At 61.4% G+C, this 23,169-nt stretch overlaps 1 protein-coding gene across 1 annotated transcript in view; it reads left to right on the top strand.

The window, feature by feature from the left end:
* LOC128847422 (major histocompatibility complex class I-related gene protein-like) overlaps positions 1 to 23,109 on the top strand; it is a 32,369-nt gene extending 9,260 nt beyond the window's left edge. Inside the window, exons 2-9 of the mRNA XM_054046806.1 lie at positions 1,446 to 1,709; positions 18,767 to 19,042; positions 19,505 to 19,780; positions 20,086 to 20,175; positions 20,938 to 20,970; positions 21,298 to 21,321; positions 21,735 to 21,767; positions 22,202 to 23,109. Of these exons, the coding sequence (XP_053902781.1) occupies positions 1,446 to 1,709; positions 18,767 to 19,042; positions 19,505 to 19,780; positions 20,086 to 20,175; positions 20,938 to 20,970; positions 21,298 to 21,321; positions 21,735 to 21,767; positions 22,202 to 22,206 (1,001 nt within the window). The 3' untranslated portion in view covers positions 22,207 to 23,109. The remainder of the gene's footprint in view (positions 1 to 1,445; positions 1,710 to 18,766; positions 19,043 to 19,504; positions 19,781 to 20,085; positions 20,176 to 20,937; positions 20,971 to 21,297; positions 21,322 to 21,734; positions 21,768 to 22,201) is intronic.
* Positions 23,110 to 23,169: the final 60 nt, after the last annotated feature.

The raw sequence follows: 23,169 nt of genomic DNA, 5'->3' as shown, positions 1-23,169 counted from the left end.
GCCCTCGCCAAGGAAGTGGGAGAAGGTGGGTCTAGTCCTCCTGCTCCACTGATTGGATAAGTAGTCGGCCAGAGAGGAACAGCAGCCCTGCTCGCCGGATCGGGCCCCTGGGCTCTGAACGAAGGGCCGAGAGGGAAAGTGGCTGGTGCTGACGGGGGGACATGGCGATCAGCAGTTGGGGGAGCTGAGGGGAAGAAAAGGGGGCACCTGTCTCCGGTTATGTCTGAGCTGGGAGAGACCAGACAGAGCTAAGCCAGGGCAGGGCTGTCCCTGGTGCGTGTCCAGCGCCCAGTGCAGGGGGGGGAGGGGGGGGCTCTGGTCTAACTAGCGAACAAGGCCCTGATCCTGCAGACACCGTGTATAACGTTACTCTGGGGAGGACCAAACAAGCTGCATCAGCCTGACCCCCAGGCCTGACCCCCAGGCGTGTAACTCCCCTGAGCAGTGTCTGACGTCGGGGGGACACTCAGAGGGGTGAAGGGATGTGGGGGTTCAGTCTCTGCAGCCGCAGGCCCTTTGTCTGGGAGCTGCAGCCCTTCCCCCCCCCCCCCAACCCGGCCTGTGGGGAGAACCCGACGCAGGGACGGGGCATCAGCCTGTGAGCTCCATGGGGCAGGGCTCAGGCAGTGCCTGGCACAACAGGGGCCCCGATCCCTACAGGGGACCTGGGGGGCAGCCACAGTGTGAATCCATCGTCAATTGTGTGCACAGCCGGGCCCCTGGCTCCCCCCTGCAGCTTGGACACATCCCCTCCTGCAGACCCCCCACTCCCCAAGCTTCAGCTCCTGCATCTCCCCCCCCCCCGCCCTTGTCCTGCTCCACCCTCCCCTGGGGGCTCCTCTTGGCAGCCCTCCCCCCTAACATGCCCTCCTCATCCTCCTCCCACCAGCCCTTCCCCCCATGAGCACATCCCCCTCCTCACACCCCCTGCAGCCCTGCTCCCTTCCTGCTCCTCATGGATCCCTCCAGCATTGCCCCCCCCCGCAGCCCTGCCAAGCTCTGGGTGCCCCTCCCCCGCCCTTCTCCTGCCCCATCTCCCCTGGGGGCGGCTCCTGGGACATTGTGCTGAGCTCCCCCCGAACCTCCCCTTCCTCACTCCCTCCTGCCCCTGCTCCCCCCCGCCCCACTGCAGTCCTGTCCCCCCCCACTCCTATCTCTGCTCCCCTCCCCCTCATGCCCCCTCCAGCCCTGATCCCCCCTCGCCCCTCCCCGCCCCCTTCCTGCACCCCTTTCCTTCTTCACACTCCCCTGCTGCCCCCTCCTCCCAGGGGAGTGTCCGGCCCTCCCTGCCCCTCCCCACCCCCTGCTCTCTGTCCCTCCCCCACCCTCCTCCCGCGGCCAGCCCCGCCCCTCCCCTCGGTCCCGCTGCGATGGGCCCCGCCTCCCCCCACGTGGCCGCTGCGGAGTCCCGGGGCCGGCTCTGACCCCCCCCCATCTCCCCCCAGGTTCACACTCCTACCGGTATTTCATGATGGGGGTGTCGCAGCCCGGCTCGGGGGTGCCTGAGTTCAGCGACACTGGCTACTTCGACGATCAGCCCGTCTACCGCTACGACAGCGACCGCGGCCAGGGGACGCCCGGCTCGGAGTGGGTGAAGGGCGCCGTGGACGCGCAGTACTGGGAGCGGGAGACGCGGAGATCACAGGGCTGGGAGCCCACGTTCCGAGCGAACCTGGACATCGCGCGCCAGCGCTACAACCAGAGCGCGGGTGAGTGCGGGGCCCGGTCCCTGCCCGGACCGGACACGGGGCTCGCGCTGCGGGGGGGGGCAGAGGGGCTCACAGCAGGCTGGGGGGTCGGTGTGGGGAGCAGAGGAGGGGGACCCCCAAGGGGGGTCAGTGTGAATTGTGCGGGGGCAGAGGGACTCACTGCATGGGGGGGGCCGGGGGGGGAGCCAGAGGAGGGGGATTCGCGGGTGGGGGTCAGTGTGAATCAGGGAGGGGACAGAGGGATTCACAGCAGGGTGGGGGCTGGGGGTCTTTGGGGGGGACCCACGGAGGGGTTAATGTCCCAGTGCTCGATGTGAACACGGGGTTCCCATGCGGGGAAGGGTGGTAGCAATGGGGGACAGTGTGTGGGGGGGGTGTCAGTGTGAACAAGGAGCTGCTGTGAATGGGGGAGGGGATGGAGGGACCCATGGGGGAACTTTCTTACACTGCCAGTATGAACGTGGGGGGCAGACGGACTGATGGGGGGTCAGTGGGGGGGGTTCACATGAAAGACATGTTTGACACCCTCCAAAGTGTGAATCTCTTGCTGTCCCCTCACAAAACACCCCAGACATCTGCTCCCAGCCCCACTTCCAGCTGCCTCTGCCCCCCTTCCGGGCCCCCTGCCCCCAGGCCGGGTGTGGTCACTCCCTGGCACAGCCGCACTGGTGCGAAGGCCAGAAGGTCCCATCAGCCCCGGCTATCCCGGCCTGGCCCCATGGGGTGGGTGCTGTGGGGCAGGATGCTGTGGGGGTGGGTGCTGTGTGCACAGCAGGGCTGGGCTGGCGGGGGGGGGCACCAGAGGCAGTTCCTGCGTGACCATTGACCCACTTACTACCATCTGGAGAGAGGGAGGGGACCCAAAGGGAGTGGTGGGGGGAGGGATCTTAGGAGTGTGCTCCACCCCCCATCTCTAGCCCAGCTGCACTCCCACATCTCCCTCTGCTGCTGGCTGGGGGAGGGGCTTGGCTGGGCCAGCATTGGGGGTGGGAGGTGCCCGGCGAGGGAGCTGGCGTGTGTCCCTGGGCGGGTGTTGGGGCAGGTCCCCCCATCAGTCGGCAGGACAGGGCAGGGCCCATTAGTCTGCGGGTGGGTTTTGCTGGTTTCAGCCTTTCCTGCAGTGCCCCCTGCCCCGGGCCGTCCCCCGTCCCCCCCCCCAGGGCGCCCAGCTCAGAGCTGAGGGGAGCGGGGGTTCGGCCTGACACACAAATACTCCCGTGGGGTGCGGGTCTGTCTGGCCGTTTCGCCCTCTCGGGGTTGGTGACACTGCCGCTTCCTACTTACCCCTGCTCCCCCCGCCCCCCCGTTCCCTCCTCCCCTCTCCCACAGCCCTCTGCTCCCCCCCAGTTCCCTCCTACCCCCTCCCACATCTCCCTGCTCCCCCCCAGTTCCCTCCTCTCCCTTCCCACAGCCTTCTGCTCCCCCACCGGTTCCCTCTTACCCCCTCCCACAGCGCTCTGCTCCCCCCCGTTCCCTGCTCCCCCCAAGTTCTCTCCTCCCCCTTCCCACAGCCCTCTGCTCCCCCTCCTCCGGTTCCCTCCTCCCCCTTCCTACATCTCCCTGCTCCTCCCCCCCCCGTTCCGTCCTACCCCCTCCCACAGCCCTCTGCCCCCCCCGTTCCGTCCTACCCCCTCCCACAGCCCTCTGCTCCCCCCCCCCCCCCCCGGTTCCCTCCTATCTCCTCCCATATCCACCTGCTCTCCCCCCGTTCCCTCCTACCCACTCCCACATCCACCTGCTCCTCCCCCCTGTTCTGTCCTACCCCCTCCTACATCCCCCTGCTCCCTCCCACAGCCCTCTGCTCCCCCCCGGTTCCCTCCTACCTGCTCCCACATCCCCCCTCACCCCCCCCAGTTCCCTCCTACTCCCTCTCACAGTCCTCTGCTCCCCCCCGGTTCCCTCCTACCCCCTCCCACAGCCCTCTGCCCCCCCATGGTTCCCTCCTACCCCCTCCCACATTTCCCTGCTCCTCCCCCTGGTTCCCTCCTACCCCCTCCCACATCCCCCTGCTCCTCCCCCCCCCATTCTGTCCTACCCCCTCCCACAGCCCTCTGCCCCCTCCCCAGTTCCCTCCTACCCGCTACCTACCTACCTCGGTTAGCAGTGGGGTGGCACCATGGGGCCAGTGAGCGAGACTGAGCGTGAGGCCGAGGCGATAATCCCCGGTGCTGAATGTGGGGTCTGCAGCCCCAGCCGTGACGCTCGGTGCAGGCGGCCCCCCCCAGGCAGGCACCTCTCGTGTGCACCCAGGCGCCCCGGAGCTCGGGCTCTGGTCCTGCAGCACCTGCCCCACGGGGTGCTCTTGGCCCCGGTGCCAGCCCTCCTGCCCAAGGGGGGGGCAGGATACAGAGGGGTGTCCCTGCCAGCTCGCTAGGCAGACGGGGCTCTGCAGAGGGAGAGGCCCCAGCGTGTCTGCCTTGCCTAGCAATCAGAGCGGGGGGGGATGAGGCCAGCTCTCCTCTCTGCCCCCCCTTAGCAATCGGGGCTGCAGGGGCAGGAGTGGCCTTCACCGCCTGCTGCTGATATATGGTGGGGGCTCTGCTCTCGTCTCCCCATCCCTCCTCCTGCTCCCCATTCTCCAGTCCCAGGTCCCTCGCTAAGGGGGTGCTGGGGGACACTCTCCCCCCCCCCCCCCGTCCTGGGAACAGCTCCCAGCGCTGAGCTTTAAGCTCCCCACCCCGGGGGGTCCTGGCCCTGCTGCCTCCCCCTGCGCTCCCCCTCTCCCCCACCCAGGGCAGAGCCCCGTGGGGCCTTGGGAGGTGCCTTCTGGCCTGGGGAGCCCCGGGGAAGGGGCCTGGGCTAGAGCAGGGCCAGTGGGGGGCAGAGGTGGGTGTGTAATTGGGATGGGCCCTGCAGGGAGGCAGCTGCTGGGGGCTGGGAGGGGGGGCTGGAGATAAGCGCCCTGAGTTCTGAGCGTTCAGACGTCCCGCGTCAGGCCCAGACCCCTCGTGAGATCGGCTTCGGTAGCCTGGGATTTTACACCACAATTTCCTTCCGTCTGCGCGTTCCCGGCTCCGTCCCCAGGGGCTGCAGCTCCCAGGCAGAGCCGGACCTGCCAATCACTGCCCGGAGGAGCCCCAGGTTCCCGCTCTGCCCCCGGGCGCTGCAGGACGGTCCCCAGGGTGCGGCTGTGGAACAGGACGGTGTTTGCCTTTCTAGCTGGGTCTGGGCCCCACTCACATGGGGGAGCCACAGGCCTGGTCCCTCCGAGACCCCATCGGTGCCTTTCCCTTAGTCATCCCCGTGGAGAGCAGTGTGGGGGAGGAGAGGGATGGATGGGGGTGCCTGACCCCCCCCTCCCTTGGGCACCTGGCTGGGGGTCTCTGCGTGTTCTGTGCCAGCTGCTCGGCCGGCCGGGAGCATCACAGAGCCCCTCTCCTGAGTCTGGAGGAGCAAAGCCGCAGGCCGGGCACCTCGTCCCCTCGCCCCCGTCAGACATGTTCCCAGGGCTTCCCCTCCTGCTCTCAGGTCTGGGGCGTTTCCCTCCCCTGCTGGAGCCCGATCCCTGGGGGAGATTTCCAGCCCCTGCCAGGCTCTGTCCAGCACAGCGGTCGAACCCTGGGATTTCCCGTCATGGACCCGGACCCGCCGTAGCGACCTTTCCCCAGGGTGTCCTGCGCTGTGCAGACTCAGTCAGAGCCTCCTGCTCCGGGGACACAGGCCAGGGACTCAGTGCTGGGGGAACAGTGGGGTCAGGCCCAGGGAACGGGCCCCTCCCCCTCTGTTAGGGTCTCCTCTGAGCCCTGCCGGCGAGAGACGTCCCTGTCACCCTCAGACTGCGCTGGGAGCATCCACGGGGCAGGCGGACCAGTCCCCACGGCCGTCAGCCACTGCCACCTCCTCCCCGAGGCCACAGGAAACGCAGAGCCGCTCCGGGGAGCTAAACCCCGGCACAGGGTCCGGCAGCTCGGTCCGGTTCAGAGTCTGCTGCTGCCGATTCTCCAGGGAGGGCGGCGCTGAGGGAAGGAAGCAGGAATCCAGGTCTGGCGGGCGCAGGAGCCCGCAGTGTCCCCGGGAGGAGGGACAGCGCTCGGATTCGGAGCAGGGGCCACAGGAGAGGGAGAGCAGGAAACTCCTCCAGCGGGATTCTTCGAAGCCACGTGTGAGCGGGCGGTGTCCAGTTCAGAGCGACCGCCCGAGGGAACGTCTGACAGACGCGGAGCCAGGTCAGAACAGCAGCGACCCCGCTCAGCAGTGTTACCCCCGAGGTTCCCAAACCCACCTCGTCTTCCTCTCAGCGCGGCCTCGACAGACAGGATCCAGGAGGAGCGGGTGCGCCCCTGAGAGACGGAGCAGGGGGCTAAGAACCAGCCGGAGCCAGAGTTCATTTCCTCTCCCGAGGTCGATGGAGCACGGACGCCCCTAGCTCAGGACACGGCAGGGCCTCTGCAGGGAGACTGAAATCCTACAGCCCCTAACCAGGAGGATGGACACAGCGCTCTGGAGACACCGCGAGGCAGCCCCCGCGTCCCTCAGTCCTGCTGCGTCCCGCGCTCTGCCCAGCAGGACCGGCCGGCCTGTGTGGATCTGGCCCTCTCACGTACAGCCCATGCTTTGGTCTGGGGGCTCAGAACGACTCCCCTGGCAGCAGCCGTCCGTCTGACTCCCCTCTGGACACCCTGTGGGGCTCAGCAGGGGCCAGGGCTGCAGGGCGGTTACCTGTCGGCGTGGGCAGCTGGGTGCCGAAGGCAGCTGGCCAGGCCGTAGTGACCCGAACTCCCCTCCCAACCGTGCATCGGGCAACGACTCAGACAAAGCGAAGACGCCCCTGGCTCCTGCCAAGGCCGCAGAGGGGCTGTAAATCCTGCTCCAGACCCAGGCCATCGTTCCCAGCGTCCAGACCAGCCATGCAGCACGTGAGACGATCCCAGTCACTGCAGGGAAAGTGTCGACACCCAGAGGTGGCTGATCCGGGGGGACACCCACAGGGCAGCCTCTGGTCCCAGACACTGTGTGACTCGCCGCCAGAGCAGACGGGGACGGAGCAGCACACGGGGTCATCTCCTCCTGTGTGCGGATCTTTGTTCTGTGATCACCGCACCAGGCGAGTTCTGCGCTGTCCAGAGAGCGTGGGCGCTGGTTCTGCCCAGATTGGCTCCTTCTCCCTCTCCCAAGGTCCCTCAGGAGAGAGGGGATGTAGGTGGCTGTCCCCCATCTCCTGCAGACGGGGCCGTAGGACCATTCCCAGCCCCAGAGAGGGGCAGGGCCTGTACTCTATCCTGGCCCTGCTCAAGGAGAAATCGGGGCAATAGGGCCGTGCTCAGTCTGAAACATCTACAGGAGAGCCCCAGGCAGCCCCGATTCAAGACAGACGTTTAAGTCCCACCCTGGCAGTGATCAGCAAAGGACCTGCCTGTGCTCCATGGAGCTGAGAGACGCAGCTCTCCCCACCCCCCCTCGTCAGCGTCACCGCAGAGCTCGGTGTCACCTCTGCATCCCAGCGCGTCCGGTTCAGCTCCTCGCCCGTCGGCCTCGCCGCAGCCCCAGGGGACCTGCCACGGGTTCGTTGTCAGGGTCGCTGCCCTCAGACAGGAAGGGGTCACCTCTGGGTCACATCCTCAGCGATGCTCCAGCCAGAGGGTGAGCGGCACAAACCACTTCCCAGGCACTCCGGATCCTGGGACCGTGGGTTCGTTCTGCGCCGGGAAGAGAGATGCCTGGGCCCCACCCCGCGGAGAGCTCGCCTGGACGTGGGAATGACCCACAGTCTCACAGGGGTTATTGCTCCGGAGAGATGGGACAATTCCCTGCTTTGCTCAGGACAGGCAGCAGCCTGCGGGAGGTCTCAGCCTGCCCCGGTGTCACTGCTGGGGTGTGTTGTGTGTGGACACACTGCAGTGAGTGCACACGAGAGCTCTCCAGTCGTTCCTGCTGTCCCTGCCGGCTCACACCTCGGTGCGTCCGACCAGGAGAGTCCGGCTTCCCCGGAGCCTCAGCACCTCTCGGATGGGGCTCAGCGCCCGTCGTTTCCCGTGGCCGGGCTGGACAGGAGAGTGCTACGGGCAGTGCCAGCCTGGGGGGCAGGGCGCTCATGTGGAGATTGGCTCAGTACAGAGCAGGGGAGGGAGCCTGGCATGAACTGGTGCAGCGCAGGGTGATTGGCTGCGGATCCAGCCCTGTCCCCAGGGGTGAGCAGCTCCCTCCTCCTACTCCGACCCGACCCAGCGCCGTGCCCTGCGTCAGCGAACAGGGTGGGATGAGGGAATCACCCCAGCAGGAGGAAACCGACCCTCTGGTGTCCTGTGTGGAGCGAAGCCCCCAGCGCGTCTGAGCTCGGTGTGGTCGAGGAATGAGACCTGGTGGGCAATGCAGGGAAGAGATGGCTCAGGCGCCGGGGATCCTGCACCCAGACGTGCTCCTGTTCCTAGCAAGGGAATTTCCAGTCTCACTGAGAGACCCGTTTGCCTCTCACCCACGCTGCAGGGGCCCCTCCTTTCCTGGCTGGAAGGGATCCCGCTGGCATCCAGAAAACCTCCCACCGGGTCTGCCTGATCTAGAACCGGGGGCTGTCCCAGCCATGCTGTGGGAGACGGAGCTTCTCTGCTTCTTCGCCGGCTCCAGTGCAGCCCTGGGAATTCCTACAGGGGGTCGGACCTGGGGCTTGGGAGTCTCAATGTCACGTCGAGTGGCTGCTCTCCCCGGGCAGGTAGGGGGTCTCTGTACTGGGAGATCCAGCGTTTCCTCCCAGCTGCATCCCTGCTTCATCCTCCTCGGGCTCGTTGAGCGCCGGCGTGGGACCTTCTCAGCCTGACTCAGGGCCCCTTTGAGCCCTTCGGGACGACATCCCAGTATTTCCTCTCCGTCCCCTCCACCCAGGGGTGTAGGAGCTTGCGGCCTTATCCCTTAAGGATCCGTCCTGTATGTTCTTCGAGGTGTGTTACACACGTCCATTCCCATGTAGGTGTGCGCGCACCCGGGCACCGCGGCTGGAATTTTTTCCCTAGTGGTACCTGTCGGGTCGGCTCTGGTGCCCCCTGGTGCCGTGCGCTCACAGCGCTGGTGTAAGGGGCCCTGCCAAGCCCGCGCCGTTCAGTTCCTTCTTACCGCCCATGGCGGCTGCTGGAACTTCCCTCCGCACTTCGCCAGTTTTTCTAGTGGGTTTCTCTCGATTCATCGTGCATGTCGTTAGTTGGAAGTCATTTTTAGCAGTGCGAGTGCTTGGACACCTCTCCTCTTGCTGGACAGGCTGTGCGCTCCCCAGGCCGGGGTACGCCGCCTCGCTCACCGGGCTTCCAGCCCTGCTCTTCCTCTGGAAACAAGCGACCCGCACTTGAGCTGTCTCGGGGCTTGGGGACAGCTCACAGGACGGGTCGCTGTCTGATCTGCAGGGAATTCAACCCCCCACCCAGACAGATCGGGCAGCGGGACCGAACGTTCTCCTGATGAAGGCGGCGTCGGAGCCGAGATCGGACTTGGCACCGAGCAGTTCCGTGTCGGTGTGGAGCGCACCTCCTGCCAGTCAGGGCTCGTGGCACCGCTCCTCTTTGCCGGTGCCCAACGACAGGCTCCGCGGTCACCGAGACAAGAGCTGCTCCCCGGTACCGAAAGGGGCCACGCAAGGAGACGGGGACAGTGCGAGAGCTGTGCCGGGCCGCTCTCCCTCGCCAGCACCACTGCAGCCGCTGCTAAAGTCACCCACGCTGGTCCCGCGTACCTCACCAAAGGATGCACCACCCTCCTGCTGTCAGCGTATCCGGCACTTCGCGGTACCATCCACCCTGGGGGCGAACGCAGCAGCTAGGGACCTGCTTACGTACCGGTACCACGGTCCCTGGACATCCAGGACTCGGCATCGCCGGCACCAACTGGTGGCCAAGAGACCTCACCCGGCCGTAGAACGGCACTGAAACTGCACTCCAGGGGAAAACCTCTCTGGTCACTTTGCCCAAGGTGTCCCCACAGCACTGACACCGGGAGGGTCGGCACCGCCCATGGTCTCCTCGCTCCTCCTTCTCCTCCTCTGAGTCGAACGTGGGGTCCTGTTATTCCCACCGTCAGGACCATCCACGCTATTCTCCGTGGCCATCTTACACAACAGGGACATCTAGTGCGATGAGGCTCCGAACACTGGGACCAGGGGGGCCGACACCCATGCAGGGGCCTTTCTGGAACCCGTCGGGGTTCCCCCCCGGCTCAGGGCACCGGCTCGAGGCACTTTTACTCAGTGGCCTCAGAGAGCAGAGTCCCTCCGGTACCGCACCGAGAGACACCAGACCCGAATCCCGGTGCCCGTCCCGGTACTGAGCAACTGAAGCAGGTTCCCCACTCAGAGGAGAGAGCAGAGACCGTACCAGCTTTAAAGACCTCCTCCGCTTCGCCAGACAAGGCGCTGGTGGCCCCAGAGGTACCCGCACCCCAGGGTGAGCACAAAGCCCACCAGGACTTATTGAAGCGAGTGGCTCAAATCTGGGCGTCCCGGCGGAGGTGGTGAAAGAGTCACTCGGGCCTTCCCGGCTAGCTGGGCGGCACAGGCCCCTCAGGAGTCGCTCGCCCCCTACGTGAAGTGATCACGGAGCCCATTAAGACTCTCTGGCAGAACCCAGGCTCCCTCCTTCCTAAACGAACGGAGCAGGAATGTTTTGTACCTGCCAAGGTCTGAGAATTTTATTCTTGCACCCCCACCCGGGTCTCTAGTGGTGGCATCTGCCGATGAAAGGGACCATCAAGGTCAAATGGGGCCCACAGCAAACACAAAGGATCCCAAAAGTTGGCCTTGTTCGGGAGGAAACCCCCTCGCCGGGGGATTGCAGCTCCGCGTAGCGACCCAGCAAGCCTGGCTGGGTCTCTGTGATTTTAACAGGTGGGAAGCGATGCAGGAATGGCAGGACCTGCTCCCCCAGGGCGCCCGGCCGGAAGGGAGAGCAGTGGCCTGCCGCCCTGCCCCCCCCCCCCCCCCCCCCGGGTCAGTGCCCACAGCTGTCACCATGCGCAGGAGCTCATGGTTACAATCTTCGGGATTTCCACGGGACGTGCAGCAGACGACCCAGGACCTCCCATTCGAAGGTTCCTGGCTCTGTTCAGAGCAGACAGGTGCCAGGCTGCAGGGCCTTAAAGACTCTAAGGCAGCGCTGAAACCCCTGGGCCTGCACGCGCCCGCACAAGCTAGAAGGCGCTGTAGGCCCCAGAAATACGGGCGATGCTGTTCTCCACCGACCAGACAGCCAGCGGGGGAGACAGAACAAGGGGTTTGGGCGCAGGCCCCCTCCGCCCTCCTCCTCCACGGGGCCATCCCAGTCGGTTCCTCCTCATTTCAGCACCTCGAAGCTCTCGTTTGGACGAGGCACCCGAGGATGACCTGCCAGTCCCTCCACACCCGGATCCAGTCACTCCTGTATCTTCCAACCGTCCTGTTCCTCAGTGCCTGGGAACACGTTTACCTCGGAGCGCTGGGTCCTAAACACAGTGGAATCCAGGTTTAGCCTCCAATTTTTGTCTTCCCCACCTTCCCACCCACGCTCCTTGTCCCTCTTCAGGGACCCTTCTCACAAGCATCGGTTGGAGCAGGAGGTACAATCCCTCCTTCGGATGGGAGCCGTGGAAGAGGTTCTGCACCCACTAAGGGGGAAGGGGATCTATTCCCATTACTTCCTGATCTCCAAAGCCAGGGGAGGTCTCAGACCAATCCTAGACCTGCCTCGGCTCAACCGCTGTCTCAGAAAGTGGAAGTTCCGCATGGTCTCCTTGGCCTCCATCGTCCTGTGGCTGGATCCAGGGGTTGGTAGCCGCCCTCGGCTTGAAAGATCAATACTTCCACACACCAGTTTTCCAAGGCCACAGAAGGTGTCTAAGATTTGTGGTAAACCAGACCCATTACCAAGTCGTAGCCCTGCCATTCGGTCTATCAGCCGCCCCGACAGTCTTCACCAAGGGTCTGGCCGTAGTAGGGGCCTTTCTGAGAAATGGGAAAACATGGACTCTATCTCAACAATTGGCTGATCAGATCGGTCCCAAGCGCAGGTGGAGTTTGACATCGACCTCATACAATCCACCTTCCAGGCTTTGGGTCTGCTGATAAACGTACAGAAGTCGACACTTATCCTGGTGCAAAGCATAGAGTTCGCTGGGGCAGTTCTTGACTCAGTGGAGGTGATGGAGGTGAAGGCCCTTTTTCTGGAGCATCGCTTCTGTACAATCTCGGCCCTGATAACCTCCCTGCAGACACACCCGTCACGACTCCTCGGCCACATGGCATCAGGCACGTACCTGGTTTGACACGTGAGGCTGAGACTTGGACCTCTCCAGCCTGGCTGCCCACGGTATACTGCCCTTCCAGACATCATCTGGGCACAGTTCTCACCGTACCATCTCGAGTCCTCGACTCATTGACGTGGTGGTTAGAACGCTGCACCGTCAGTGCAGGAGTATCCGTCGTGAGACCCTGACCGTCCGCATATCTGGTCTCCGACACCCCCCCGGGCCACCTCAGGTGTGGGGTCTCGAGGAGCTTTCACTCCATATCAATATCTGAGAGCTCAGGGCATCTGCCTGGCCTGGTCGCACGTTCTCAGCCCACATCGCGAACAGGACAGTCTCGGTTCTCATGGACAGTACAACAGCCACGTGCTACATCAGCAGGCAGGGCGGAGCTCGCTCTCTCCCCCCCCCCCCCCCCCCCATGCCGGGAGGCAGTGCGTTGGTGGGGTTTCTGCATGGCACATTCCATCGACCTCGACGCCTCTCCTCTACCAGGAGCACAGAACCAGCTCGCAGATCGCCTCTGCGGGTCCTTCACTCACTACGAGTGGCCCCTGCCCCCAGATATGGCCCAGGACCCTTCCGCAGGTGGGGATTTCCCCCCATAGACCTGTTTGCACCCACACCAACAGGCCATGCCAGCGGCTCTGCTCCCTGAGGGGTCACAGCCCCTTATGGACGCCTTCCTGTGGACATGGTCAACTTACCTGTTCTGCGCCTTCCCCCCATTGCGTTGATGCACAAGGTTCTGACGAAGATCAAGCAGGACTGAGTTCAGGTCATCCCAATAACCCCAGCATGGCCCAGACAACACTGGTGTACCGCGCTCCTACCGCTTCCGGTGGAGGCCCCAATCCAGATCCCGCTGCACCCGGGATCACTCAGGCCAGCTGCTCCACCCAAACCTTAGCTCACAGCACCTGCAGGCCTGGGATCTTCCTGGCTAAACTCTGAGGAGCGGCTTGTTCAGAACCAGTGTGCAGAGTTCAACACTGGTGACCCCGACGATAAATTGGTTACTGTCCATTCAGTAGGTTATCTGGAAGACAGCATCCATAAGAAACAACTGGATCTACGTCAACTACTGGTGTATCGCAGAGCCGTGCAACCAATGGAACAGAGAAGTTAACCATGTCTATTTCCTGCCCAGTGAAGCTAACCAGAGGGTGACAACTAGCAGTAAGAGTAACCTATAACATGAATGGACAGTACTGGGTAGTAACTAATTACAATATATTTCTATATAAAGGCCTCAGTAGTAGTCTCACTACTCCAAATTTCTGTTTTACTTCTCATATACATAGCTCTGTGGGACACACTATCACAATTTCTATCCCAATATTTCAAAACACTCAGCCTACTACTAATGATGGGACAGGTAATTACTAGAATTGCCCTAATAAAAGTGTGTTTCTATCTGTGTCACCAAAGTAAAAGGGCCAGAGTACAACACCAGACTGAAAAAACATGGTTATGCTTAAATATAAGGTGGTGTCATATGTACACATACATACTATACATATATGCCCATACACACTCCAAATATATAAGCCATATCCATATAATTCATATATATTAATTATTTGGGAGTGCCTCTAAGGCTCAATCATAATACTACATTCCTCAGTCATGGTCCCGGGCCTAACATTCCCAGGCCCACCATAAGGGACTAAAAAATAATTGGATAATAAAATCTGTCTGCCAGTCGTACGAGGGAATGTGCAGACTAAACAGACGGATGGGGCATAAGTGTATGAATAATAAAAAAAGGTAACCATATAAGTGTTTAGCCCACTGGGTTATCTTCAGTCCATGCATTATGCTTTTCCGGGACGATGGGTAAACATCCTCCCCTTAAAAAGACAAAAAGTGGGGGAATGTAGTAAGTGAAGGCAACATAGTAAAGGCCTAATGAAGGCCCAGTATGAGGCCTGAACCAAACTAAAGTAATGGTCAAGGCTTTGCTAGCATAGAAAGCAAAGGTAAGCTGTGAGCAAAAGGCAGGCCCTGCTCACAGAAGTTGGCAAGGAAAGGGCTGATGTTGCAGAAATACATATTCAGTTAGCATAGTTATAGTAAAAACATGGTACCAAGACATACCATACCGGAACATTCCACAGATAACAGGGAACAGACCGACCCATCCCAACGACAGGGGCAAAAGGGTAAAATGATGGATAGAGATGTTTTGATCCAACCAACAGGTACAAGGTGCGAGGCGGCACCTTACTGCATAGAGGGGTTGTACCTTGCTACGTAGAGGGGTTGCACCTCAATACGTCAGGAGTGATGTGTAACTTGTTTGTACCTGTGTATAAGAATGTGTCCCTGAGGTGGTGTCTTTGTCTGGCCACGGGGGCAGTGGAAAGTCCCGCCACTGAGCCGGGTCCTTGCCAAGAGGCATCTATTAGTAGTATGCCCGGTAGACTAAGTAATCTACGGGGAACTGCAATTGTGTCCGAGATCGCAATAAACCTGGCCGAGGTGCCTTTGTATCTTAGTAGACTCTGTGGTTATTGGGGATTCTCGTCGAGTCTGCTGTGTCAGCTAACTGCGCAGAGCTGGGGCAGCACACAGAGGGAACACACGCACGCAGCCAAGTGATATCAACAGGAGAAAGCAGAAGCACCACACCGGTAGCCTCTCACAACACTGGGCAGTAGGAAACCCTCCACCCGGGCGACTGACGGGGCAAAGTGGAAACGATTCTCCATCTGCTCCACCCAGCACGGAGTTCCACCCGGGCAATCCTCGTGCAGCTCATTCTGGATTAACCGATCCCTGAAACAGCAAGGCCTGGCCTTCTCTGCAGTCAAACTCCACCTGGCGGCCATCTCAGCCGGCCATCCAAAGGTTTTCTCACCACAGAATGGTAACTGGTTGGTTTCCTCAGAGGCCTGTAGAGGGTATTTCCTCAGATGAAGGAACTGATTTCCTCCCCTCCCCCTCCACCGAGACCTGAACTTTGTCCTCTCACAGCCGACGAGCCCAGCCTTCGAGCCGCTAGCCACATGCTCCCTGTTGCACCCCTGTGGGAAGGTCGCCTTTCCGGTGCCCGTCACGTCGGCCAGACGAGTGTCAGAGATCCAAGCCTCACCACGGAGCCCCCGGACACGACCTCCTTTAGAGACAAAGTCCAGCTACGCCCACATCCAAAGTTCCTCGCAACAGTGGGGTCCCCAGTTCCACTTGAACCAGCTGATTTTTCTCCCAGTCCTTGACCCTGAGCCGCACACAGACCGGGAACACAACGCCTGCACTCGCTGGAGGTCAGACGGGCGCTGGCATTTTACATTCAGGGACTAAACCCTTCCCGTAAATCACTGCAGCTTTTCCTAGCACTAGTGGGAAGAACGAGGGGGCTCCCATCTCCGCTCAGAGGATTTCGTCTTGGGATCCATCGCGCATCCAGGTGTGTCCTGACCTCGCTGGGATTCCCCATCTGCCGAACGTCACTGCTCATGTCACAGGGTCTCAGGTCTCTTCAGCGCCTGTTCTAGTTCCCGTCCCTGCTCAGGATATCTGCAGCGCTGCGACCTGCTCCTCGGCGCACATGTTCCCAGCGCACTGGGCCGTCGTTCAGCAGGTCAGGGACGATGCACGCTCTGGCCGCGCTGTGCTGCAGTCGGCTTGTCCTTGAACTCCAGGGCCCCCCTCCGGTGCCGCGGCTTGTGAGTCACCGACATCGCAATGGACACGAGCAAGCGCTCGAAGAAGGAATGACGGTTACTGACCTTTCTGTGTGTTTCACACGTGCATTCCGACACCCACCTCCCGGCCCTGCTCTCGGAGTGGTCGGTCAGAAAGAACTGAGGGGCGCAGGCTCCGTGGGGCCCCTTATACCGGCACTATGAGCACGCGGCACCAGGGGGCGCCAGAGCCGACCCGACGGGTAGCATTAGGAGGAAAAATTCCAGCAGGAAAAATTCCAGCACCGATGCTCGAGTCGCGAACACACCTACATTGGAGTGTGTGAGAGCATCTTGGGGGCACGCTGCCCAAGGGCTCCCTACCCCTGTGCTAGGCCTGGGGAGGGGAACGGTTCAATCCCCTCCCTATTGCTGCTCTGCCTCTCCCCTCCCTGCCCCCCCCCCAGCCTTCTGTCCCCTTGCATTTTTTTAGAAAAATATCATGTTTATTACAGTAGTAAAGTGGAGCTGGCTGGGCAGGGGTGTTCTGGGAGCTGCGCAGACACAGGGAGACAGCCCCTGCCCTGCCACGCTCACACACTGACTAGATCCGGCAGAGGTGGGGGAAGGGGCAGCGCACACCTGCAGTCCTGGGCACTGGTTTGTGGTTTAGCTCCCATGGGTGGGTGATGCTGGGGTGGGGTTTGCTGGAGAGGAAGGCACAGGGAGGGGTAGGAGCAAACAGCCCCTCAGTGTGGGGTGGCCAGAGAGACCAGGGCAGAAAGCAGCCCCCTGGTGCCTGGCAGCCCTGGCAACCCCTTGTCACGGAGTGTGGGGTGACTCAGGGCTCTGCACCCCCGGCTTCCTGCGATTCACCATGACTCTCAGCCAGCCAGTAAAGCAGGAGGTTTATTTAGGCGACAGGAACACAGTCCAAGACAGGTCTTGCAGGCACAAACAGGACCCCCTCAGTTAGGTTCATCTTGGGGTCCCAGGGGCACCACAGTCCCATTGGGGAGGGGGGGCAGAGCCCCGTCTGGGCTCCCTCCATTACCAGCCAGCTCCTGAAACTCTCTCTCTCTCTACCCCAGTGACCCCTCCCACAGCCTTTGTTCAGTTCCCGGGCAAAGGTGTCACCTGGCCTCTAACCCCTTCCTGGGTTCTCATGTTCAGGTATTCTCCGTGGGTCAGTCTCCCATCTCCCAATGCAGACTATCCTAGCCACACACCCTTGTCAGCATTCACAGACCACAGTAAGAACAGTCCCAGTTCGTCACAAAAGTCCCACTGCAGGATCAGGGGTGGCAGGTTCGTATAATTTTTGGTAGTGCCTAGTACAGGTCCAAGTCTCGCCCCCCTCCCCACACCTGCCTTGTAAGCGAATATATATTTTTTAAAATAATGTAGGAGCAGAGATGTGACGAACTGGGACTGTTCTTACTGTGGTCTGTGAATGCTGACACGGGAGTGTGGCTAGGATGGTCTGCGTTGGGGGATGGGAGACTGCCCGAGGGAGAATACCTGAGCGTGTAACATGAGAACCCAGGAAGGGGTTGGAGGCCAGGTGACACCTTGGCCCGGGAAACTGAACAAAGGCTGTGGGAGGGGTCGCTGGGATAGAGAGAGAGAGAGAGAGTTTCAGGAGCTGGCTGGTAATGGAGGGAGCCCAGACGGGGCTCTGCCCCCCCTCCCCAATGGGACTGTGGTGCCCCTGGGACCCCAAGATGGACCTAACTGAGGGGGGTCCTATTGTCTGTGCCTGCCAGACCTGTCTTGGACTGTGTTCCTGTTGTCTAAATAAACTAGGGTTACCATATTTAACAAATAAAAAAAGAGGACCCTCCACGGGCCCTGGCCCCGCCCATTTCACCACCCCAGCCCCGCCGTAACTCCGCCCCTCCTCCCGCCCACTCCCAGCCACGCGAAAAGGGCTGCCCCAGCGCTACCGGCTTCAGGGTTTGCCGGGCAGCCCCCAGACCCTGCGCCCCCGGCCGGCGCTTCCCCAGCACAGCTGGAGCCTGGGAGGGGAAGCGCCCAGCCGGGGGCGCAGGGTCTGGAGGCTGCCCAGCAAACCGTGAAGCCAGTAGCGCTTGGGCTTCAGGCAGCCCCCTTGTCTCCGGACCCTGCGCCCCCAGCCGGGCACTTCCCCTCCCGGACTCCGGCGGCGCAGGGTCTGGAGGCATGGGGGCTGCCCAAAGCCCGTAGCGCTCGGCTCTTAAACAGAGCCGAAGAGTCGGGGAGGAGCAGAGTTGCCGCGGCCGGAGGCTCTGCTCCTCCCCTGACTCTTAGGCTCTGTTTAAGAGCCGAGCTGCCCCAGCGCTACCGGCTTCGGGCAGCCCCCGTGCCTCCGGACCCTGCGCCGCCAGAGCCCGGGAGGGAAAGTGCCCGGCTGGGGGCGCAGGGTCCGGAGGCAAGGGGGCTGCCTAAAGCCCATAGCGCTCGGGCAGCTCGGCTCTTAAACAGAGCAGAAGAGTCAGGGGAGGAGCAGAGCCGCCATTTTCCCGGACATGTTCAGCTTTTTGGCAATTCCCCCCGGACGGGGGTTTGAGTGCTGAAAAGCCAGACATGTCCGGGAAAAAGAGGACGTATGGTAACCCTAAAATAAACCTTCTGCTTTACTGGCTGGCTGAGAGTCATGGTGAATCGCAGGAAGCCGGGGGTGCAGGGCCCTGAGTCCCCCATACTCCGTGACAACTTTGTAGTCCCCAGAAGGGAGAGAGAGTTCCTGCATGCAAAGATGGCTGGGATTTCCCTCCCGGCTCCACATACTGTCCCTTCCTGCATAGGGTGGCACCTGGTATCAGTCCCCTGGAAAACACTGGGAGATGGTGGCCACCTTTGCTAAGGGCAATGCTGCTATCCCTACAAAGGCTGTAGGGGAAGTGGGAGCCATCTTAACTGATGACAGACTCATCGATGCTGGAACTAGAGGTGCTGGGGGGCTATTAGTTTGAATGCAGAGAGTGGATGGAGGACAGCTCCCAGGAGCATGTAGGTTCCCTGCAGCAGTAGAGCATGAGGGAGACTCTTGGGGGATGCAGGGTGGAGTCTGGGGGCTCAGGACTCAGCAGCATAGCGAGAATTTCAGGCAGTTTGAGCAAAAACACAGAAGTCAGCAATATAGGGGGAGACCCCTGGGGTAGGGAGTGGGCTGGTGTGTGTTACAGAAAGAAGCTGCATCTCATCACGAGCAGCTGCCTCCTGTACTGAGCCAACTCCATGTTTGCTTTTCAGGCTTTCATACCCTCCAGGTGAAGTACGGCTGTGAGCTACGAGATGATGGCAGCATTGGGGGGTTTGAGCAGTACGCATATGATGGGGGAGACTTTCTCAGCTTTGATACAAAGACCCACACCTGGGTAGCACCAGCCAGAGAGGCCGAGGTCACCCAGCACAGATGGAATGAGGATAAGGCCTATCTTCAGCAAGAGACAGCCTACCTGGAGCAGGAGTGCATCGAGTGGCTGCAGAAATATTTGGCGTATGGAAAGGAGACACTGCAGAGAAGAGGTGTGTGGGGGGGTATCATATCTCACCCAGTGGGGTCACTGACTCCCCCTCACCAGAGAGAAACCCCTCCCCCAATGTTTGACATGCTTGGTGTTGTCACTACCAGGATGTTTCGAGAACCAGCGTTGCTGCAGGAGACGCTGTTCATCTCCCTGTCCCATCCGACCTTGTTCAGACCCCTACATCTGAGCCCTTCAGGGTTCCTGTGCTGTGGTCGCGTGTATCAGAATCAGATGTGAGAGTGCGGCTGCACCAGGTCCCGTCCCGTTCCTCTGTCTATACCCCAGGGCTGTGTTGCCCCCTGTGCTCCATTGCCAGGGCAGGGAAAGGAGAGCAGTCTGTGATCACTGGGCTGGGGGGGGCTCAGCTGTTGGGTTTCCCCATGCAGGGGACTGAGCTGGTGCCATCCACGGGGGATCCACTCAGGGAGTTCCGTGTAACTCCATCTCTCCTTCCCCCCAGAGCCACCGCGGGTGCAGGTGAGCGACCGGCCGAGCCGGGACGGGCTCACCACCCTCTCCTGCCAGGTCCACAGCTTCTACCCGCAGAACGTGGCTGTCGTGTGGCTGAAGAAGGGGGTGGCCGTGCCATGGGAGACGAAGCGTGGGGACGTGCTTCCCAGCGGGGACGGGACTTACCAGACCCGGGCCACCATCGAGATCGACCCCAGCAGTGAGACCGATTATACCTGCTGTGTGGAGCACCCCAGCCTGGCAGAGGATCTGAGAGTGCCCTGGGGTAAGGGGGGACTGGCCCTGGCAGGGGGAAGGCGGGTGGGCTATGGGGCAGTAATGTGGGGGCAGGGTGACTGACCCCTGTAATGGGGGGAAAGAGTTTGATGGGGTTATGGGGCACTGATGATGGGAGGGGATTTCAGGGAGAGACACAGGACTCCAATGTGGGGAGAGGCGACTGACCCCTGTGATGGGTAAAGAGGGATGGGGGGGGGTTATGGGGCACCAATGGGGGGCAGGGTGACTGACCCATGTAACAGGGTGAGAGGGTTTGGAGTTCCCCTGTTCACTGGCCCATTCCCATTTCAGCACCCAAGTCCAACATGATGCTGATCGTGGGTGTCGTTATCGGGGTTCTTGTGCTGGTTGCTGCCATCGCTGGAGCCGTTGTCTTCCTCAGTAAGTGCCGGGTGGGGTCCCAGGGAGCTGCCAGCCTTAGGCCGTGGTGACAGGCCCATCACCCTAGCACCTGGGCTGGGGGCAGATCATCTGGCTGCTCCGCACTGGCTGGGCCCCTGCACACACCCCTAAGAGTGGCAGCAATACAGACCCCAGCCTGAGTGCTGTGTGACTGCCCCACTGGGACTGAGCCCCCTGACGGGAGCTGCTGCTGGGCCCAGGGCAGCCCGTGGGAGTAGGGGGCCGAGGGCAGAAGGGGCAGTTTGCCCCAGGCCCCTCATTTGAGAGGCCCCCAACCTGCTGCGACCTGGATGTGGCGCAGCATTGCCCCTCGGCACTAACCCTGAGTGGTGCTGTGACCCTGTGTGCCACGTGGCAACGCCCAGAGCAGGGAGCCAGGCTCAGCCCTGCATGACGGGAGCCGCGGCTGTGAGGTGAGTGCAGGGCGGGCCCACTCTGCAATTCGCCTTCCTCCCCTGGGGCCTCCCTTAAGTGCTTTTACACCCTTGGAAGAGTGGGGGGCCTTCAGATTTTGCCCCAGGCCCCCAAAACCTCTGTGTGGCCCTGGCTGGGCCAGACCCACCCACCAGCCAGAAAGCCAAGGAGGGGTACAGTTCATACAGATCCCAGTCGTGGGTCAATTCTGAGCCCCAGAGCTCTGTGCTGAGCCAGGCACCGCATTTTTGGGCTGCGGACACAGTCTGGAGCCCGTTCCTGCCCCAGGAGCAGCCGCGCTCACTGCAATCTGCCTTGTCTCTGCAGGGAAGAAGAAAGGCGGCTACAAAGCAGCTGCATGTAAGTGCTGAGCCCTCCCCCTCCCCGGTCCCTGTCGCTGTGTGCCCCGGTACGTGGCAGCCTGGGGCCAGTACCCGGAGACCTCCCCTCGCCCCCCACGGCCTCTCGGAGGCTGGGGAGCTGCAGCAGCGGGACTGGCCAGCGACACTAAAGCGCTGGCTGGGCCTGGGTGCTCTGTGTGGGTCGCCCATCACCGTGGTGTCTGGGCAGAACAGCAGCACCTGGGTCAGTCACTGGGGCGTGTACACGTATAACCAGTGTGGGGTGGGGGGAACAGGGACCCTGTGTTCCGAGAGACACTGACCCCGGCTTCCTTCTCCCCCACAGCTCACGACGGCTCCGCCAGCTCCGGTAGGTGACGTGCGGGTGACACTAGCCCAGGGGATGTGCTGGGGCCTGCGGGGGGATGCACAGGACGTGTTAACGCACCCCAGGGTCCCTCTGTGGGGTTGGGGTGCGTCTGATCCCTCAGAGCAGCATTTCGCCCTGGCGGTGTCTGGCCTGAGTCTAACCCCGCCGCCTCCTGCTGCGGCTGGGAGCTGGTTTGGCGCGGATGGGGCGGGGCGGCGCAGGATCTTCGCCCTGGGGAGCAGTGACCAGCCCTGACTTCCCCCCTCGTTGTCCCTCGCACCAGGGCAAAGTGCAGCCACTCGGCTGGGGCAGCGTCACCCCCCCTTGCAGCAGGGTAAACGCTGACATGAGGGGCCGAGCAGGGGGTCAGGGACGGAGACGCTAACACCTCCCCTTCTCCTTCTCCCTCCCAGGAAGTGACCAGGGATTGGACACCTCTGCCAAGGGTGAGTGAGGGGGAAACCAGCTGGGGGGAGACCCCTGCCCCTCATCCCCCAGGCCCTGCCCCTCTGACCAGCCAGCCGTGGGGAGCCCTGCCCCTGATCTCCCTGCAGTGGGGGTGCTGAGTGCGGGGGCGGGTCTGCATTTCCCTTCTGCAGGGAGGGGTTCCAGGCTGCAGGGACCGGGAGGGGGTCGGCGTGTCCCTGGCTCTAGGGGAAGGGGCCGGGATGTGTCACAGATGCTGCACTGGGCACCAGGAGCAGTGATCGCTGTAGCTCAGTGGGACGGTGAACGGCTTTACAGTCTCCTCCCCCTCGGCGCGGGGTGTAGCGCCAGCCAGAGCTTTACCCCGAGCGCCAGATGGGCCCAGTACCGTACCTGGCACTGCTGTGTCTGCTCACCCCGACCCGGCGCTGACTGTCCCTGTCTCATTCTGCAGCGTAACGGAGCCTGTCGGCCCCGGCTGGGGGGATCCCAGACCGAGGGGGGAGACTGGAGCAGATCAGCCTTCTGGGAATGCAACAGCTCATCAGCACCTTCCACAGACAGCCTGCTTAAAGCCCTTTGCCTTGATTGTACCCGAGCTAAACACCCGCCTGTGAGACAGCAACTGCGGCTCTCACTTTAGAACGGAAACCTCCGTGGCTGCAGCCTGCCAGGGATGGTCGGGGTCGCTTATTGTTTGATTTCTACACAACTGTCTTGTTTTGAAAAAATGAAAACTTGTATCGCTGAAGATCTGGTTTGTATAGAAAAATAACCAGGGTTGGCTGGACTGAATTGTTAGCGTAGGGCTGTACCCAGCACACACTGTTCTCTCTGCTTTGATTGTAACTTAGCCCCCGTTTTCTGTTTCTGCGGTGATTAAGGGATTAAGATGTTCTTCTTTTTGCTGCTGCAGCTTCCTGTGTAATGAGCTAAATCCTGCTGTCAGGGCGCTGGTCACTCCAGGGTAAGGCCTTGTCTACATGGCGATTTGCACCAGTGTAACTACAGAGGTGTGAGTTTGAAGTGCACTAGTTAAATCCCTGTGTGGACACTCTTAGTCTGGTGTAAGACAGGGCTTGTTTTGATTTAAACTGATTCCCAAGTGAGTCAAGCAAGAAAAAGTCACTTCTTCTACCAGAATCAGTGTCCCCTAACTGATCTGGTGCACGTTTGCGTGTAGACAAAGCCTAAACTGGCGCAGATTCTGCTCCCAAATGGGATGATTTTGTGTGTGACGGATGTAAATTTTTTTTTTTTTGCTTAAGATTTTAAAAACAGTTTTAAATAGTAAGGTTATATCTCTTGGTGATTTTCATATGGACACAATAAATGTCGGTTTGGGGTTTTAATCTCTCTTCAGCCCGTTTGGAGAATTCTGTCTGTGGCGGGTCAGGGAATGGGGGGGGTGTAAGGCAGGGC

The sequence above is a fragment of the Malaclemys terrapin genome, chromosome 13, assembly GCF_027887155.1.
Source record: "Malaclemys terrapin pileata isolate rMalTer1 chromosome 13, rMalTer1.hap1, whole genome shotgun sequence".
In the NCBI taxonomy this organism is placed as follows: domain Eukaryota; kingdom Metazoa; phylum Chordata; order Testudines; family Emydidae; genus Malaclemys; species Malaclemys terrapin.
This window is presented reverse-complemented; position numbering and strand designations above follow the sequence as displayed.